The 18,921-nt window shown below is 54.3% G+C and overlaps 1 protein-coding gene across 1 annotated transcript in view; it reads left to right on the top strand.

The window, feature by feature from the left end:
• LOC140719215 (uncharacterized) overlaps positions 1–18,921 on the top strand; it is a 53,566-nt gene that overhangs the window by 28,819 nt on the left and 5,826 nt on the right. Inside the window, exons 2-8 of the mRNA XM_073033653.1 lie at positions 4,641–4,740; positions 5,433–5,540; positions 5,867–5,973; positions 10,660–10,774; positions 16,655–16,720; positions 17,303–17,492; positions 17,675–17,829. Of these exons, the coding sequence (XP_072889754.1) occupies positions 4,641–4,740; positions 5,433–5,540; positions 5,867–5,973; positions 10,660–10,774; positions 16,655–16,720; positions 17,303–17,492; positions 17,675–17,829 (841 nt within the window). The remainder of the gene's footprint in view (positions 1–4,640; positions 4,741–5,432; positions 5,541–5,866; positions 5,974–10,659; positions 10,775–16,654; positions 16,721–17,302; positions 17,493–17,674; positions 17,830–18,921) is intronic.

The following is an 18,921-nucleotide window of genomic DNA, read 5'->3' as shown; positions in this document are numbered from 1 at the left end:
CAGACACAGAGTGAATCTCACTCCACACCGTCCCATCACACACTCCCAGGGTCAGACACATAGTGAATCTCACTCCACACTGTCCCATGACACACTCCCGGGGTCAGACACAGAGTGAATCTCACTCCACACCGTCCCATCACACACTCCCGGGGTCAACCACACAGTGAAGCACCCTCCACAACGTCCCATCACACACTCCCGGGGTCAGACACAGAGTGAATCTCCCTCCACACCATCCCATCACACACTCCTGGGGTCAACCACAGAGTGAAGCTCCCTCCACACCGTCCCATCACACACTCCTGGGGTCATACACAGAGTGAATCTCCCTCCACACAGTCCCATCACACACTCCCGAGGTCAGAGATAGAGTGAATCTCCCTCCACACCATCCCATCACACACTCCCAGCGTCAGACACAGAGTGAATCTCCCTCCACACCGTCCCATCACACACTCCCGGGGTCAGACACAGAGTGAATCTCCCTCCACACTGTCCATTTGTATGCTCCTGGGGTCTGACACAGAGTGAAACTGCCTCCACACTGTCCTGTCACATGCTCCCGGGGTCAGACACAGAGTGAAACTCCCTCCACACTGTCCCATCATACTTTCCTGGGGTCTGACACAGAGTGAAACTCCCTCCACACCGTCCCATCACACACTCCTGGGGTCATACACAGAGTGAATCTCCCTCCACACAGTCCCATCACACACTCCCGAGGTCAGAGACAGAGTGAATCTACCTCCACACCGTCCCATCACACACTCCCGAGGTCAGAGACAGAGTGAATCTCCCTCCACACCATCCCATGACACACTCCCGGGGTCAAACACAGAGTGAATCTCCCTCCACACCGTCCCATCACATACTCCCGGGGTCAATCACAGAGTGAATCTCCCTCCACACCGTCCCATCACACACTCCTGGGGTCAATCACAGAGTGAATCTCCCTCCACACCGTCCCATCACACACTCCCGGGGTCAAACACAGAGCGTAGCTCCCTCCACACCGTCCCAACACACACTCCTGGGGTCAGACACAGAGTGAAGCTCCCTCTACACTGTCCCATCAAACACTCCTGGGGTCAGACACAGAGTGAAACTCCCTCCACACTGTCCATTTGTATGCTCCTGGGGTCTGACACAGAGTGAAACTGCCTCCACACTGTCCTGTCACATGCTCCCGGGGTCAGACACAGAGTGAAACTCCCTCCACACCGTCCCATCACACACTCCCGGGGTCAGACACAGAGTGAATCTCCCTCCACACCGTCCCATCACACTCTCCCGGGGTCAGACACAGAGTGAATCTCCCTCCACACCGTCCCATCACACACTCCCGAGTTCAGAGACAGAGTGAATCTCCCTCCACACCGTCCCATCACACACTCCCGGGGTCAGACACAGAGTGAATCTCCCTCCACACCGTCCCATCACACTCTCCCGGGGTCAGACACAGAGTGAATCTCCCTCCACACCGTCCCATCACACACTCCCGAGTTCAGAGACAGAGTGAATCTCCCTCCACACCGTCCCATCACACACTCCCGGGGTCAGACACAGAGTGAATCTCCCTCCACACCGTCCCATCACACTCTCCCGGGGTCAGACACAGAGTGAATCTCCCTCCACACCGTCCCATCACACACTCCCGGGGTCAGACACAGAGTGAAGCTCCCTCCACACCGTCCCATCACACACTCCCGAGGTCAGACACAGAGTGAATCTCACTCCACACCGTCCCATCACACACTCCCAGGGTCAGACACATAGTGAATCTCACTCCACACTGTCCCATGACACACTCCCGGGGTCAGACACAGAGTGAATCTCACTCCACACCGTCCCATCACACACTCCCGGGGTCAACCACACAGTGAAGCACCCTCCACACCGTCCCATCACACACTCCCGGGGTCAGACACAGAGTGAATCTCCCTCCACACCATCCCATCACACACTCCTGGGGTCAACCACAGAGTGAAGCTCCCTCCACACCGTCCCATCACACACTCCTGGGGTCATACACAGAGTGAATCTCCCTCCACACAGTCCCATCACACACTCCCGAGGTCAGAGATAGAGTGAATCTCCCTCCACACCATCCCATCACACACTCCCAGCGTCAGACACAGAGTGAATCTCCCTCCACACCGTCCCATCACACACTCCCGGGGTCAGACACAGAGTGAATCTCCCTCCACACTGTCCATTTGTATGCTCCTGGGGTCTGACACAGAGTGAAACTGCCTCCACACTGTCCTGTCACATGCTCCCGGGGTCAGACACAGAGTGAAACTCCCTCCACACTGTCCCATCATACTTTCCTGGGGTCTGACACAGAGTGAAACTCCCTCCACACCGTCCCATCACACACTCCCGGGGTCAGACACAGAGTGAATCTCCCTCCACACCGTCCCATCACACTCTCCCGGGGTCATACACAGAGTGAATCTCCCTCCACACCGTCCCATCACACACTCCCGAGTTCAGAGACAGAGTGAATCTCCCTCCACACCGTCCCATCACACACTCCCGGGGTCAGACACAGAGTGAAGCTCCCTCCACACTGTCCCATCATACGTTCCTGGGGTCTGACACAGAGTGAAACTCCCTCCACACCATCCCATCACACACTCCCGGGGTCAACCACACAGTGAAGCACCCTCCACACCGTCCCATCACACACTCCTGGGGTCATACACAGAGTGAATCTCCCTCCACACAGTCCCATCACACACTCCCGAGGTCAGAGACAGAGTGAATCTCCCTCCACACCGTCCCATCACACACTCCCGAGGTCAGAGACAGAGTGAATCTCCCTCCACACCATCCCATGACACACTCCCGGGGTCAGACACAGAGTGAAGCTCCCTCCACACCGTCCCATCACACACTCCCGAGGTCAGAGACAGAGTGAATCTCCCTCCACACCGTCCCATCACACACTCACGAGGTCAGAGACAGAGTGAATCTCCCTCCACACCATCCCATCACACACTCCAGGGGTCAGACTCAGAGTGAAGCTCCCTCCACACCGTCCCATCACACACTCCCGAGGTCAGAGACAGAGTGAATCTCCCTCCACACCGTCCCATCACACACTCCCGGGGTCAGACACAGAGTGAATCTCCCTCCACACCGTCCCATCACACTCTCCCGGGGTCAGACACAGAGTGAATCTCCCTCCACACCGTCCCATCACACACTCCCGAGTTCAGAGACAGAGTGAATCTCCCTCCACACCATCCCATCACACACTCCCGGGGTCAGACACAGAGTGAATCTCCCTCCACACCGTCCCATCACACTCTCCCGGGGTCAGACACAGAGTGAATCTCCCTCCACACCGTCCCATCACACACTCCCGGGGTAAGACACAGAGTGAATCTCCCTCCACACCGTCCCATCACACACTCCCGAGGTCAGACACAGAGTGAATCTCACTCCACACCGTCCCATCACACACTCCCAGGGTCAGACACATAGTGAATCTCACTCCACACTGTCCCATGACACACTCCCGGGGTCAGACACAGAGTGAATCTCACTCCACACCGTCCCATCACACACTCCCGGGGTCAACCACACAGTGAAGCACCCTCCACACCGTCCCATCACACACTCCCGGGGTCAGACACAGAGTGAATCTCCCTCCACACCATCCCATCACACACTCCTGGGGTCAACCACAGAGTGAAGCTCCCTCCACACCATCCCATCACACACTCCCGGGGTCAGACACAGAGTGAAGCTCCCTCCACACCGTCCCAACACACACTCCCGGGGTCAGACACAGAGTGAAGCTCCCTCCACACTGTCCCATCATACGTTCCTGGGGTCTGACACAGAGTGAAACTCCCTCCACACCATCCCATCACACACTCCCGGGGTCAACCACACAGTGAATCTCCCTCCACACCGTCCCATCACACACTCCCGGGGTCAGACACAGAGTGAAGCTCCCTCCACACCATCCCATCACACACTCCCGAGGTCAGACACAGAGTGAATCTCACTCCACACCGTCCCATCACACACTCCCAGGGTCAGACACATAGTGAATCTCACTCCACACTGTCCCATGACACACTCCCGGGGTCAGACACAGAGTGAATCTCACTCCACACCGTCCCATCACACACTCCCAGGCTCAGACACAGAGTGAATCTCCCTCCACACCGTCCTGTCACACACTCCTGGGGTCAGACACAGAGTGAATCTCCCTCCACACCGTCCTGTCACACACTCCCGGGGTCAGAGTGAATCTCCCTCCACACCGTCCTGTCACACACTCCCAGGGTCAGACACAGAGTGAATCTCCCTCCACACCGTCCCATCACACACTCCCAGGGTCAGACACAGAGTGAATCTCCCTCCACACCGTCTCATCACACACTCCCAGGGTCAGACACAGAGTGAATCTCCCACCACACCGTCCCATCACACACTCCCGGGGTCAGACACAGAGTGAATCTCCCACCACACCGTCCCATCACACACTCCCGGGCTCAGACACAGAGTGAATCTCCCTCCACACCGTCCTGTCACACATTCCCAGGGTCAGACACAGAGTGAATCTCCCTCCACACCGTCCTGTCAGATTGCTGACGTCAGTTGCCTGTCTATTGCAGGGAAAGCGCGATCGCTGTGGATGTGGCCCGGATGCGGGAGATGAAGTGGCTGGAAATGTTGAATCGCTGGGACAAGTGGGTGGCCCAAAGGTTTGACAAGGTGAGGGCCACATCCGCGGTGGCACTGCGGGCCTCTCAGCCCAGATCCCCCCCACCCCGCTGCCTGTACCGTTTCTGTGCTGAAGAAGGCGTGTGCGCGCGCGTGTGTATGCAGTCTGCACATTCTCCCTGTGACCCCATGCATACATACTCTTCACTGGTTTCCTTCAATTTCCAAAGAAAGTGTGGAGTGAGTGGTCGATGCCCCTCCCCCTCTTACATGGATGCGGAATAGAATCTGGGGGAGTTGAATCAGATTGGGGCAGATGTGTGGATTGATGGTTAGCATCATCTCGATGGGTCAAAGAGCCTGCTGAATTCTGAGCCGTGAGAAGGTATGGGGGAGGGTTTGCCAGCGTTTAACACACATCCCTGTTTGCCCATCAAGTAATTGTAAATTATCATTCATCCCCAAACCCTAGGAGGAGGTGGCATCCATGCCAGCATCTATCGCTCATCCTTGCCCCCCAGGGGTGAGGGTGATGACGTGCTATGGCACTCATGGGTCTGTCAGGTGAGGGAGTTCCGGAATTCAGACCTGGCCTTGGTGAAGGGGGTGGGTCATGTTTCTCTCTCCCTGCTTTTACCCCCCATCTGTACCCTTTCCCCCTCGTGTGGCAGTCACCCTCAGCTGTGTTGAAGGCCTCGCGATGTTGTCTCTGACCTCGGCCTCTGTCCCCTGCTTTGCCCCAGGTGAAGTTGAGGTGCCGGAAGGGCATTCCCTCCTCGCTTCGGTCTCGGGCCTGGCAGGAACTGTCCCGCAGCAAGCAGCTGATGGACCAGAATCCCGGCAAGTTCGAGGTAAGGTTCCTGCTGAGGGAGTGGGGTAGGGAGGTTACTGTTGTGTGCACCTCCATCGCCCCTTCCCTCCTCTCTCACCCCCTCCTCTCCCTCCCATTCTCCCACTCTTCTGCCCTCTGCCCCCTCCCCTCCTTCTCCTGACCCTCACCCAGTCACCTCTCCCCTCCTCCCTTCCCCACACCTCCCTTTCTACCTGTGGCGTTTGTGTGAATGGGATCAAGCCGGTTCCACTCAGTCATCTACTGTGCTCCCCCCCCCCCCCCATTACCGTCGCGTTTGTGGGGGAGACCAGTTTATGCCTCCACTGCTCTCTCTGCCCCCCCCAGGAACTGGACCGGCAGCCGGGAGACCCCAAGTGGCTGGACATCATTGAGAAGGATTTGCACAGACAGTTTCCATTCCATGAGATGTTTGCACTCCGCGGGGGACACGGGTGGGTCTGCTGTCTGAGAGACGGTCTGTGGTGGGAGAAAGGGGAGTGTGTGCAGGAGGGTGGAGGTTGACCCAGAGAGGGGGATATGTGCGCAGGGTATACAGAGAGGGGAGTGTGTGCAGGGGGGTGGAGGTGACCCAGAGAGGGGGATGTGTGTGCGCAGGGTATACAGAGATGGGAGTGTGTGCATGGGGGTGGAGGTTGACCCAGAGAGGGGGATGTGTGTGCGCAGGTTATACAGAGAGGGGAGTGTGTGTAGGGGGGTGGAGGTTGACCCAGAGAGGGGGATGTGTGTGCGCAGGGTATACAGGGAGGGGAGTGTGTGCAGGGGGGTGGAGGTTGACCCAGAGAGGGGGATATGTGCGCAGGGTATACAGGGAGGGGAGTGTGTGCAGGGGGGTGGAGGTTGACCCAGAGAGGGGGATGTGTGTGCGCAGGGTATACAGAGAGGGGAGTGTGTGCGCAGGGTATACAGAGAGGGGAGTGTGTGCAGGGGGGTGGAGGTTGACCCAGAGAGGGGGATATGTGCGCAGGGTATACAGAGAGGGGAGTGTGTGCAGGGGGGTGGAGGTTGACCCAGAGAGGGGGATGTGTGTGTGCAGGGTATACAGAGAGGGGAGTGTGTGCAGGGGGGTGGAGGTTGACCCAGAGAGGGGAATGTGTGTGCGCAGGGTATACAGAGAGGGGAGTGTGTGCAGGGGGGTGGAGGTTGACCCAGAGAGGGGGATGTGTGTGCGCAGGGTATACAGAGAGGGGAGTGTGTGCAGGGGGGTGGAGGTTGACCCAGAGAGGGGAGTGTGTGCGCAGGGTATACAGAGAGGGGAGTGTGTGCAGGGGGTTGGAGGTTGACCCAGAGAGGGGGATATGTGCGCAGGGTATACAGAGAGGGGAGTGTGTGCAGGGGGGTGGAGGTTGACCCAGAGAGGGGAGTGTGTGTGCAGAGGGTTGACATAGACAGGGGAGTGTGTGCGCAGGGTATACAGAGAGGGGAGTGTGTGTAGGGGGGTGGAGGTTGACCCAGAGAGGGGGATGTGTGTGTGCAGTGTATACAGAGAGGGGAGTGTGTGCAGGGGGGTGGAGGTTGACCCAGAGAGGGGAGTGTGTGTGCAGAGGGTTGACATAGACAGGGGAGTGTGTGCGCAGGGTATACAGAGAGGGGAGTGTGTGTAGGGGGGTGGAGGTTGACCCAGAGAGGGGGATGTGTGTGCGCAGGGTATACAGAGAGGGGAGTGTGTGCAGGGGAGTGGAGGTTGACCCAGAGAGGGGGATGTGTGTGTGCAGGGTATACAGAGAGGGGAGTGTGTGCAGGGGGGTGGAGGTTGACCCAGAGAGGGGAATGTGTGTGCGCAGGGTATACAGAGAGGGGAGTGTGTGCAGGGGGGTGGAGGTTGACCCAGAGAGGGGAGTGTGTGCGCAGGGTATACAGAGAGGGGAGTGTGTGCAGGGGGGTGGAGGTTGACCCAGAGAGGGGGATGTGTGTGCGCAGGGTATACAGAGAGGGGAGTGTGTGCAGGGGGGTGGAGGTTGACCCAGAGAGGGGAGTGTGTGCGCAGGGTATACAGAGAGGGGAGTGTGTGCAGGGGGGTGGAGGTTGACCCAGAGAGGGGGATATGTGCGCAGGGTATACAGAGAGGGGAGTGTGTGCAGGGGGGTGGAGGTTGACCCAGAGAGGGGAGTGTGTGTGCAGAGGGTTGACATAGACAGGGGAGTGTGTGCGCAGGGTATACAGAGAGGGGAGTGTGTGTAGGGGGGTGGAGGTTGACCCAGAGAGGGGGATGTGTGTGTGCAGTGTATACAGAGAGGGGAGTGTGTGCAGGGGGGTGGAGGTTGACCCAGAGAGGGGAGTGTGTGCGCAGGGTATACAGAGAGGGGAGTGTGTGTAGGGGGGTGGAGGTTGACCCAGAGAGGGGAGTGTGTGTGCAGAGGGTTGACATAGACAGGGGAGTGTGTGCGCAGGGTATACAGAGAGGGGAGTGTGTGTAGGGGGGTGGAGGTTGACCCAGAGAGGGGGATGTGTGTGTGCAGTGTATACAGAGAGGGGAGTGTGTGCAGGGGGGTGGAGGTTGACCCAGAGAGGGGAGTGTGTGCGCAGGGTATACAGAGAGGGGAGTGTGTGTAGGGGGGTGGAGGTTGACCCAGAGAGGGGAGTGTGTGTGCAGAGGGTTGACATAGACAGGGGAGTGTGTGCGCAGGGTATACAGAGAGGGGAGTGTGTGCAGGGGGGTGGAGGTTGACCCAGAGAGGGGGATGTGTGTGCGCAGGGTATACAGAGAGGGGAGTGTGTGCAGGGGGGTGGAGGTTGACCCAGAGAGGGGAGTGTGTGCGCAGGGTATACAGAGAGGGGAGTGTGTGTAGGGGGTTGGAGGTTGACCCAGAGAGGGGAGTGTGTGTGCAGAGGGTTGACATAGACAGGGGAGTGTGTGCGCAGGGTATACAGAGAGGGGAGTGTGTGCAGGGGGGTGGAGGTTGACCCAGAGAGGGGGATGTGTGTGCGCAGGGTATACAGAGAGGGGAGTGTGTGCAGGGGGTTGGAGGTTGACCCAGAGAGGGGAGTGTGTGCGCAGGGTATACAGAGAGGGGAGTGTGTGCAGGGGGGGTGGAGGTTGACCCAGAGAGGGGGATGTGTGTGCGCAGGGTATACAGAGAGGGGAGTGTGTGCAGGGGGGTGGAGGTTGACCCAGAGAGGGGAGTGTGTGCGCAGGGTATACAGAGAGGGGAGTGTGTGCAGGGGGGTGGAGGTTGACCCAGAGAGGGGAGTGTGTGCGCAGGGTATACAGAGAGGGGAGTGTGTGCAGGGGGGTGGATGTTGACCCAGAGAGGGGAGTGTGTGCGCAGGGTATACAGAGAGGGGAGTGTGTGCAGGGGGGTGGAGGTTGACCCAGAGAGGGGAGTGTGTGCGCAGGGTATACAGAGAGGGGAGTGTGTGCAGGGGGGTGGATGTTGACCCAGAGAGGGGAGTGTGTGCGCAGGGTATACAGAGAGGGGAGTGTGTGCAGGGGGGTGGAGGTTGACCCAGAGAGGGGGATATGTGCGCAGGGTATACAGAGAGGGGAGTGTGTGCAGGGGGGTGGAGGTTGACCCAGAGAGGGGAGTGTGTGCGCAAGGTATACAGAGAGGGGAGAGTGTGCAGGAGGGTGGAGGTTGACCCAGAGAGGGGGATATGTGCGCAGGGTATACAGAGAGGGGAGTGTGTGCAGGGGGGTGGAGGTTGACCCAGAGAGGGGAGTGTGTGCGCAGGGTATACAGAGAGTGGAGTGTGTGCAGGGGGGTGGAGGTTGAACCAGAGAGGGGGATGTGATGTGCGCAGGGTATACAGAGAGGGATGTGTGTGCGCAGGGTATACAGAGAGGGGAGTGTGTGTGAGTGAGACATGGATAACGGGAGGGTCGGAGAGAAAGTAGTGTATGTGTTTGGTCGAGAGAGAGAAACGTCGCCCATGTGTGAGTGTGTGCAAGAGTGGCATGTGTGTCTGAAATAAGAGAGACATTATGAGCGCCATCAGATATGAGTGTGAGATTATGTTTTTGAAGTATGAATGTGTATGAAAGAGGGAGGTTTACGTGTGAGAGAGAGATGTGTGCATGCAAGAGTGGAGCTGTGTGAGTGTGTGAGAGAGAAAGAGATAAGCAGATGTAAGAGATTGAAACCTATCGAATATTGAAAGGCTTAAAGTGGATGGAGAGGATGTTTCCTATAGGAGGGGAGAGACTAGGACCAAAGGGCATTGCCTCAGAATAGAAGGATGCTCTTTTAGAGCAGAGATGAGGTGGAATTCATTGCCACAGGCAGCTGTGTCATTGAGTATATTTAAAGTGGAGGTTGAGAGGTTCTTGGTTAGTAAGAGTGTCGGAATGTTCAGGGAGAAGGCAGGAGAATGGGGTTGTGGGAAAATATTTCAGTCATGATTGAATGGCTGAACAGATTCAGTGGGCTGAATGGCCTCATTCTGGTTTTATGTGTGAGATACATGTGTGTGAGAGGTGGGTATGCATTTGAGAAGGAATGTCCGTGCATGTGAGACGTTCCTATGTGGGAGAGACGTGTGCGTGGGTGTGTGGGGGGGGGAAGGGATTCTGTGAGAGGGAGGGAGAGAGACACCTATGTGATGGAGATGTGTGAGAGAGAGAGCGGGAGAGAGATGCCTATGTGATGGAGATGAGTGTGAGAGAGGAAGGGCTCCGAGAGGGACAGAGAGACAGAGATGTGTGTGTGAGAGCGAGGGTGAGAGGGAGGGAAGGGCTCTGAGAGAGGGAGGGAGTGAGATCCCTATGTGACGGAGATGTGTGTGAGAGAGAGGGAGGGAGTGAGACGCCTATGTGACGGAGATGTGTGTGAGAGAGAGGGAGGGAGTGAGACGCCTATGTGATGGAGATGAGTGTGTGAGAGGAAGGGCTGTGAGAGGGACAGAGAGAGAGACAGATGTGTGTGAGAGGGAGGGAGTGAGACGCCTATGTGATGGAGATGAGTGTGAGAGAGAGGGAGGTAATTGTTGCCTGTGTGATCATGGGTTTGTGTGTGTAGGAAGTTTTGCCCTTGCACAGGAGAGTCAGGGTTTGGAGAGGGGTAAGGTTTTGGTTGGCAGGGTCATTGGGGAGGAGGGAAGGGACAGAGATGGTTCCCTGTCTCTTCTAACCATTTACAGTTCCGAGGTGCAGACTGGTAAATTAACTCCCCCATGTGCCACAGGCAGCAGGACCTGTACCGCATCCTCAAAGCCTACACTGTGTACCAGCCGGACGAGGGTTACTGCCAGGCACAGGCGCCCGTTGCTGCAGTCTTACTCATGCACATGCCTGCCGAGGTGAGGCACAAGGCGAGGGCGAGGGGGTGGCAAGTGGGTTTATTGTGGTCACCTTATATCAGGAGAAACTTCACATTAGATTTATTTATCATGTGTACATCAAAACATACAGTGAAATGTGTCATTTGGTTAACAACCAACATACCCAAGGGTGCACTGGGGGCAGCGCAGGAGGCTGTCGTGTCTTTGTTGATGGTAAGATAAATAGCTGCAATACATACTGGAGCAGAACACGCACTCTCACGACTCAAACATACTTTATTTCACTCGTGTACAAGGAGAGAAGCATGGCCCCTGTCACCACATTGTTCTGAAGTCTGAACAGAGAAGTGCCATTTTTATACAGAATTCACTCACGGTTACAGATATTGACTGCTTGGTAAACTGTGTATGTTTGAATTCTTTGCTTGCAAGATCTATCGCCATTTACAGTAGAAGTGTTAAAAGTCAGTCGAAACTACAAGCTAACAATTGATCATACTTTGAAGTTAACAAAGCAGTGGTCTGTTAGTTGATGTGTGTGCCTTGGATCGTTTATCTGGTCTCCAGTCCCCTGGTGTTTAAAAGGAAGCCATGCCCCTGAAAGTCCTTTTTTGCCTTGTTACGAACCCCGTAACTGGGTCACTTACCATCAAAGATAGAGAGGTCCGTTGAAGTCTGATGGTACTATTTTTAACAGTATTTATTAGTAAAAATACACAAAAATAATATCAATGCAAACATACAGATACTATACGTCGTCAATACTAGATCTAAAAGTGCGGGTATAATAATAATCAATAAGAAATAGCTCTATCGTTGTCTAGGGGATAATGTATTGTCCGATGGAAATATAAAAGTCACTCAGTTCATGCAGGCTGCAGCTTTTTGGTTGGAGAGAGAGACAGATTTTTAGAACTTGCCAGCTTTTCCTTTTTATGATGTCGATCCTTCGAAATTTCGTTGGTGGCCTCTTCTTTAGCTAAGCCGTTCTTCCGTGGTAAGGCCTGCCAATTCCTAGGCAAATGGAAAAGGACGCACGCGGGCCCCCCACCGGCTTTCGCTATTAAACGCTGTCACGGGATTTCTAGCGTTTCTCCTGGTGCGTCTGAAGGGGTTGTTCCCCAGACCCTCTTTTATCCTCACTCACGGGGTCTCAGATGTCAGTCAGGTTGGGATGATGCAATCCCTCAACCAGCCCACTCTGGTCATTCCCTGAGGGCTTCAATGAATAGTACAGTACTCAATACACAATTCCGTCTCCAAGAGACAATGGCCGTTATCAATGGTTCCGCCTTTCTGGGGGCCAGGACACATTCCAAACCCTTGTGGATTCTGCGTGTGTCTCTCTCATTTCCTGGGTCCCAGACCTGAATTAATAGCGATCTTGCGATTCTCAAAAAGGAGGGGGCTACTTTGTACCCTTTGGCCCCTCAGAGTTGTGGCACATTTGTAACAGCCTCTACTGTCTGCACTCTGTCCTTGCCTGGATATTGTGTTAACCCTTGCCTGGATATTGTGTTAACCCTTGCCTTATGCCCACAATGTTCAGCAGGACAACAAGCAACAACAGCAGAACAAGCCCCAGTCCCACCCTCCCATCCACCCACACATTAGGGCCTCCAATCCCAGGACAGGCTTCCTCCAGGCCTTTGACCAGGTCCTGGACTCGCAAACATCGGTCCTCTGACCTCCGGACTCGCCAATCCTATCCTTTGACCTTCAGGCTCCATCCTCCGAACTCACCGACATCTGGGTTTCGAGCCTGGGACTCGCTGATTACAGACCTCTAACCTAAGGACCTGCCTACTGAACTTGGGCCTCGTGTTCCCCTGACCTCGGACCTCCAACCCCAAGACTTGCCAGACTTGGGATCGCCGGCCCTCGTTCCTGGGACCCTTCAAGACATGAGATCTCAGAGTGCTCCAACCCGAGCTCCCACCTCCGGCTCCTTCAGTGACTGCTCCTGACCATTTTCCTGTACCTGAACCGTAACCCAACCTCAAATTTCCTATGCGATCCCCAAAAATCATCCCTGCGAAGCTAAAAAAAATAATTCTGAGCTAGGAACTATGTGGAGATTGCAGCTCGGTACCATCTTTGAAAAGATCATTGGTCACATTTGTCAGCTTCCTTGTTGATAATAGACAATAGACAATAGGTGCAGAAGTAGACCATTCGGCCCTTCGAGCCTGCACCACCATTTTGAGATCATGGCTGATCATCTACTATCAATACCTGGTTCCTGCCTTGTCCCCATATCCCTTGATTCCCCTATCCATAAGATACCTATCTAGCTCCTCCTTGAAAGCATCCAGAGAATTGGCTTCCATTACCTTCCGAGGCATGCATTCCAGACCCCCACAACTCTCTGGGAGAAGAAGTTTTTCCTTAACTCTGTCCTAAATGACCTACCCCTTATTCTCAAACCATGCCCTCTGGTACTGGACTCTCCCAGCAACTGGAACATATTTCCTGCCTCTATCTTGTCCAATCCCTTAATAATCTTATATGTTTCAATCAGATCCCCCTCAATCTCCTTAATTCCAGCGTGTACAAGCCCAGTCTCTCTAACCTCTCTGCGTAAGACAGTCCAGACATCCCAGGAATTGACCTTGTGAATCTACGCTGCACTTCCTCTACAGCCAGGATGTCCTTCCTTAATCCTGGAGACCAAAACTGTACACAATACTCCAGGTGTGGTCTCACCAGGGCTCTGTACAAATGCAAGAAGATTTCCTTGCTCTTGTACTCAATTCCCTTTGTAATAAAGGCCAACATTTCATTAGCCTTCTTCACTGCCTGCTGCACTTGCTCATTCACCCTCAGTGACTGATGAACAAGGACTCCAAGATCTCTTTGTATTTCTCCCTTACACCTTACTTCTCTACACCATTCAGATAATAATCTGCCTTCCTGTTCTTACTCCCAAAGTGGATAACCTCACACTTATTCACATTAAACGTCATCTGCCAAGTATCTGCCCACTCACCCAGCCTATCCAAGTCACCCTGAATTCTCCTAACATCCTCATCACATGTCACACTGCCACCCAGCTTAGTATCATCAGCAAATTTGCTGATGTTATTCTCAATGCCTTCATCTAAATCGTTGACGTAAATCATAAACAGCTGTGGTCCCAATACCGAGCCCTGTGGCACCCCACTAGTCACCACCTGCCATTCCGAGAAACACCCATTCTCCGCTACCCTTTGCTTTCTATCTGCCAACCAGTTTTCTATCCATGTCAATGTCTTCCCCCCCCCGATGCCCTGAGCTTTGATTTTACCCACCAATCTCCTATGTGGGACCTTATCAAATGCCTTCTGAAAATCGAGGTACACTACATCCACTGGATCTCCCTCGTCTAACTTCCTGGTTACATCCTTGAAAAACTCCCAACAGATTAGTCAAGCATGATTTACCCTTGGTAAATCCATGCTGGCTCGGCTCAATCCTATCACTGCTATCTAGTGATATTGGTTGTCCTCAGATGTACTGAGATCTGCCTAATACAATGTTCATACTGATCGATTCATTACACAGTGCACTGAGGTAGAACATGGTAAGACAATAACAATGCAGAATAAAGTGTTACAGTTACAGAGACAGTGCAGTGCAGCTAAACAGTAAGGTGTGGGATCACAGTGAGGCAGATTGTGAGGACACGAGGTCAGTTTAGGAGGCCGATAACAGAGGGGTAGAGACTGACATTGTGTCAGTTGGTACGTGCTTTCAGGCTTTTGTATCCTGGGGTCTTTCATTGTCGGCCACAGGAAATGCAGACAGTCCGTGGAGGGCAGGCTGTTTTCCGTGACGTGCTCAGCGCTGTTCGCAACTCTTGAGTTTCTTATGGTCACGGGCAGTCGTTCCTGTACCAGGCTGTACTGGATCCGGGTAGGATACTTTATATGATGTATTTGTAAAGATTGGTGAGGGTCAGTGTGGAATTTCTCGCCTCCTGAAGCATCGGTCAGCTTTCTTGGCCTTGTTATCTGGATGGTTGGACCAGGACAGGATGGTGATATTCACTCTGAGAGCCTGAAGTTCTCGACTTCAGCACTGTTGATGTAGACAGGAACACGTGCACCGCCCCCCCTTCCTGAAGTTAATGACCAGCTCTTTTGTTTTGCTAACATTGAAGGGTAGGCTGCTGACATGACAACAAGTGAGTAGGCTCTCTATCTCCTTCCTGTGCTCTGACTCATTATTATTTGCGTTATGATATCATCTGCAGTCTTGTAAATGGAGTTCGAGCAGAATCTGGCCACGCTGCTGTGAGCGTGCACGGAGACTCAATCAGGTTAATCAGATGTTAACTGCGGGACGTGAGGTTTGCTTTATGTGTTACTCAGACGGACCAATTTGTCTCTGCGTATGTGGAGGCCTTATTGAAGGAAAGGCAACTTTCCTTGATGTCTCTGCTTTGCACGGTCCTGTATGTGGAGGCCACATGAAGGAAAGGCAACATCCCCTGACGTCAGAATTGCATCAGTTCCCTCAGTACCAGAGCTGGCCATTGATTTCAGGAAGGAGGGGGCGGTGTACACATTCCTGTCTACATCAGTGGTGGTGCTGCAGTCGAGAGCTGCAAGTCCCACTGAGAGAGCTCACCGGTGTCTCCAGCCATTCAGGAGGCGAAAACTCGGTGTGTCCCAATCCATCTTTACCAACACACCACAGAAAGCATCCCGTCGGGATAGATCACGGCTTGGCATGACAGCCCCTCTCCACGGACTCTGTCTGCACTTCCCACTGCCTCAGTAAAGCAGCCAGCACAATCAAACACCCCACCCATTCTCTTTTCTCACCCCTCCCATGAGGTAGAAGATACAAAAGCATATCACCAGGATCAAAGGACAGCTTCTATCCCACACCTACTGTATCAGGCTATTGAATGGCCTCCTAGTGCGACAAGACAGACTCTTGAATTGATCTCTCAGTCTATCTCGCTTACTGTCTGCCTGCACTACACTTTCTCTGTAACTACAACACTATTTTTCTATATTCTGTTATTGCCTTTCCTTTGTGCTAAATCGGTGTACTGATATGGTGAACAGAACAAAGTATTTTACTGTACCTCAGGACATGGGACCACTGTAAACCATTTGATAGCCAGACTTATCACAGCTACTACAAAAAAACAATACGTCGGTTGTAGTGCAAAGCTGTCACAGTGGGGCGGTGATTAGGATTGTGCCAGTCGGTTCAGGAACCGAATGGTTGAAGGGAATTCACTGTTTATGGACCTGGCGGTGTGGGATTTCGGGCTACTGTACCTCCTGCCCAGTGGGAGGTGTGAGAAGATGGCACGGCCTGGATGGTGGGGATCTTTGCTGATGGACATTGCCTTCTTGAGGCAGCCCCTCCTGTAGATACACCGATGGTGGGGAGATGTGTCTGTGATGTATCGGGCTGTCCACTGCTCTCTGCAGTTTCTTGTGTTCCCGTGCATTCGAATTGCCGTACCAGACCGCGGTGCATCCAGTCAGGACACTTCCAGCAGTACATCTGTAGCAGTTTGTCAGAGTGTTCGGTGACCGGCTGAACCTCCTCAACCTCCTGAGGAAGTAATGACACTGGCAAATCTCCTGTGTGATTGTATCAGTGTGCTGGGTCCAGGGCAGCTCAGCTGGGATTTAAAGCTGCTGACTCTGTGCACCGCTGACCCCCCAGTGTAGACGGGCACACATTCACCTCCTTCCTCTCCCTGGAGTCACTCGTTAGTTTGCTGCTGATAACGCAGAGGCATGCCCAGCTTTCTTGGCCAGCAGCATCTGTGTGGTTGGACCAGGACAGGCTATTGGCAATGCTCACTCCTGGGAACTTGTATGGAGTGCTGGGGAAGGGGAGTGGGATCCATGGGCTAAGGTCTAATTCGCCTCTTCACTGTGCCCACAGCAAGCCTTCTGGTGCCTGGTACAGATCTGTGAGAAGTATCTACCGGGATACTACAGCGCGGGGCTGGTGAGTGAAAGAAACGGTGAGGGTGTGTGTGGGAGAGAGAGGTTGGAAATGGTGGGGGGTGTGTGTGTGAGAGAGAGGGGGGGGTGTGCACGAGAGGAAAGGTGAGGGAGTGTGTGTGTGTCAGAGAGGTTGGAAATGGTGGGGTGTGTATGTGTGTGAGAGGGGGGGGTGTGCACGAGAGGAAAGGTGAGGGAGTGTGTGTGTGTCAGAGAGGTTGGAAATGGTGGGGGGTGTGTGTGTGTGAGAGAGAGAGAGGGTGTGTGTGCATGAGAGGAAAGGTGAGGGAGTGTGTGTGTGTCAGAGAGGTTGGAAATCCGTGTATGAGTGTGTGTGAGAGTGCATGTGAGCATTATGTGTGTGTGAGAGTGCATGTGAGCATTATGTGTGTCTGAACAATCTTATGGGTCTGTGTGTGCAAGGGAGACTGTGGGTGGGGGAGTGGGGTACCATGGAGACGGTTCACTCCAGAATAAGTGGAGGGATTCTAAAGAGTCTCTCTCATCTTTTCTCCCCGTCCCCCTCCCCACTCCTCCCATTCTCTTTCCCCACACTCTACCCCCATCCTCTCTCCCACTCCTTCAGGAGGCTATCCAGTTGGATGGAGAGGTTCTGTCTGCCCTCCTACGCCGGGTTTCACCCCTCGCTTACCGCCACCTCAAGAAGCACAAGATTGACCCCATCCTCTACATGACAGAGTGGTTCATGTGCATTTTCGCCCGCACTTTGCCCTGGTCGTCTGTGCTCCGTGTGTGGGACATGTTCTTCTGTGACGGTGAGTGCCCACCCCACCGCACCCCAGGGGTATTTGTCTGTCTATGCCTGCGTGACTCTGTGTGTGCATATGCCTGTGTGCGTGCGCTTGCTGCCCCCCTTGTCCTCTTTCTCTGATTCTCTTCGACCCCTTGTCCCTCTCACTCTCCGCGGACCCTGACAGGACCCTCTGCTTTCCCCCAGGAGTGAAGATAATCTTCAAGGTGGGCCTGGTACTGCTGAAGCATCTGTTGGGCTCAGCGGACAAGTTACGCGATTGCCAGGGCATGTACGAGACCATGGAGAAGCTGAGGAATGCACCGGGCCACTCACTGCATGAGGACATCCTGGTCCACGAGGTGAGCCTGCGGGGCAGTGAGTGGGGGGAGGGGGGGAGAGAGGGGCAGGGAGGGAGATCGTAGAGTGGGAGACATGAGGGAGAGAGTTGGGGAGGAATGGTGGGGAGAGAGATCGTAGAGTGGGAGACATGAGGGAGAGAGTTGGGGAGGAATGGGGGGGAGAGAGATCGTAGAGTAGGAGACATGAGGGAGAGAGTTGGGGAGGAATGGGGGGGAGAGAGATCGTAGAGTAGGAGACATGAGGGAGAGAGTTGGGGAGGAATGGTGGGGAGAGAGATCGTAGAGTGGGAGACATGAGGGAGAGAGTTGGGGAGGAATGGGGGGGAGAGAGATCGTAGAGTAGGAGACATGAGGGAGAGAGTTGGGGAGGAATGGGGGGGAGAGAGATCGTAGAGTAGGAGACATGAGGGAGAGAGTTGGGGAGGAATGGTGGGGAGAGAGATCGTAGAGTGGGAGACATGGGGGAGAGAGTTGGGGAGGAATGGTGGGGAGAGAGATCGTAGAGTGGGAGACATGGGGGAGAGAGTTGGGGAGGAATGGTGGGGAGAGAGATCGTAGAGTAGGAGACATGAGGGAGAGAGTTGGGGAGGAATGGTGGGGAGAGAGATCGTAGAGTAGGAGACATGAGGGAGAGAGTTGGGGAGGAATGGTGGGGAGAGAGATCGTAGAGTGGGAGACATGGGGGAGAGAGTTGGGGAGGAATGGGGGGAGAGAGATCGTAGAGTAGGAGACATGAGGGAGAGAGTTGGGGAGGAATGGTGGGGAGAGAGATCGTAGAGTGGGAGACATGGGGGAGAGAGTTGGGGAGGAATGGTGGGGAGAGAGATCGTAGAGTGGGAGACATGGGGGAGAGAGTTGGGGAGGAATGGTGGGGAGAGAGATCGTAGAGTAGGAGACATGAGGGAGAGAGTTGGGGAGGAATGGTGGGGAGAGAGATCGTAGAGTAGGAGACATGAGGGAGAGAGTTGGGGAGGAATGGTGGGGAGAGAGATCGTAGAGTAGGAGACATGAGGGAGAGAGTTGGGGAGGAATGGTGGGGAGAGAGATCGTAGAGTAGGAGACATGAGGGAGAGAGTTGGGGAGGAATGGTGG

Source organism: Hemitrygon akajei, chromosome 31 (genome assembly GCF_048418815.1).
Source record: "Hemitrygon akajei chromosome 31, sHemAka1.3, whole genome shotgun sequence".
Classification (NCBI taxonomy): Eukaryota; Metazoa; Chordata; class Chondrichthyes; order Myliobatiformes; family Dasyatidae; genus Hemitrygon; species Hemitrygon akajei.
Note: the sequence above shows the minus strand (reverse complement) of the source record. Positions and strands in the feature narration are given on the sequence as shown.